This window comes from Bison bison, unplaced genomic scaffold (genome assembly GCF_000754665.1).
Source record: "Bison bison bison isolate TAMUID 2011002044 unplaced genomic scaffold, Bison_UMD1.0 scf7180017845829, whole genome shotgun sequence".
NCBI lineage: Eukaryota > Metazoa > Chordata > Mammalia > Artiodactyla > Bovidae > Bison > Bison bison.
In genome coordinates, this window is record NW_011476402.1 from 1 (window position 1) to 987 (window position 987).

The following is a 987-nucleotide window of genomic DNA, read 5'->3' on the forward strand; positions in this document are numbered from 1 at the left end:
TTGGGGGCAGCCAACCAAGCCAGACTAGGCGCCCGGGGTCCGTGGCTTCTGGCGGAGACCGGCTGTGCTGTGCGCTGTGGCTGGCTGGACGCGGGGAGCCGTCCCCGGAGTCACCTGTGGGCTAGCACACTGCCCAGTGCCGCTGTCTGCTGGGCAGGCCTTCCCAGACGAGGGGGGCGGGGCGGGGTGGGGCTGGGGGGTGGAGGGCTCCTGAGGGACGGCCAGGCCCGGGGCCGCGAGGGGAGGGGACGCCGCTGGCCTGTCCCTGGGCTCTGGCGTCCCCCGCCCTTCCCCCCTCGCTCATAGAGTAGCAGCCCTTGGAGTGCTGCGCCCCCTTCCCTCTGAGCCGCCAGGCACAGCCGGTGGGAGGGGCGTGGCGGACAGGCTCCCTAGGCAAGGAGGAAGCCAGAGGCAGGGGCCGTGGAGGGTGAGATACACTGGGGTCCCGCGGGGGCCGTATCAGCGGTGCCAGGCAGGACTGTCCCAGGGCGGGGCAGCATCTCCCTGAGCCTCTTATCAGTCCCAGAGTCCACAGGACGCTCCTGAGTTAACGTGTAACCACACGCCGTCCCCACCACCCTCAAAGCCAGCGGTGCCCACATGCAGGCCACTGTGGGGGCCGCAGGCCGACATGGACGCCCGGAAGGAGGGGCTGCTCCGGAAACCTCGCTTCTCAGCTCAAGTGAGCGCCGCCGAGCTGGGAACCGGGCCTGTGCTCCTGGGAACCCAAGTGACCTGGAAGAATCAGGGGTGGGGGGAGGGGGGGCAGGTTCTGTGAGCCTGGACGTCCTGGTGCCTGTGTGGCTGCCCCTTGCCTTGGGCAGCATGGCTGGGGTCCCCGGGCAGGGCTGGGCCTGGCCCCCAGGGGCCCGGAGGGCTCTAGCCGGGGGCTGGTCCCAGGAGCTGGGGGCTGGGCTGCGTTGCAGCTGCTCAGAGGCCCCCTTACCCCCGAAACACCCACAGCCGCGCGTGGGCCTGGGGCTGCTC

The 987-nt window shown here is 71.2% G+C and overlaps 1 protein-coding gene across 1 annotated transcript in view; it reads left to right on the forward strand.

Moving 5' to 3' along the window:
- Nucleotides 1-284: 284 nt before the first annotated feature.
- Nucleotides 285-987, forward strand: part of TMEM86B (transmembrane protein 86B) — a 2,298-nt gene continuing 1,595 nt past the window's right edge. The window contains exon 1 of the mRNA XM_010837393.1: nucleotides 285-682. Within this exon, the coding sequence (XP_010835695.1) occupies nucleotides 632-682 (51 nt within the window). The 5' untranslated portion in view covers nucleotides 285-631. The remainder of the gene's footprint in view (nucleotides 683-987) is intronic.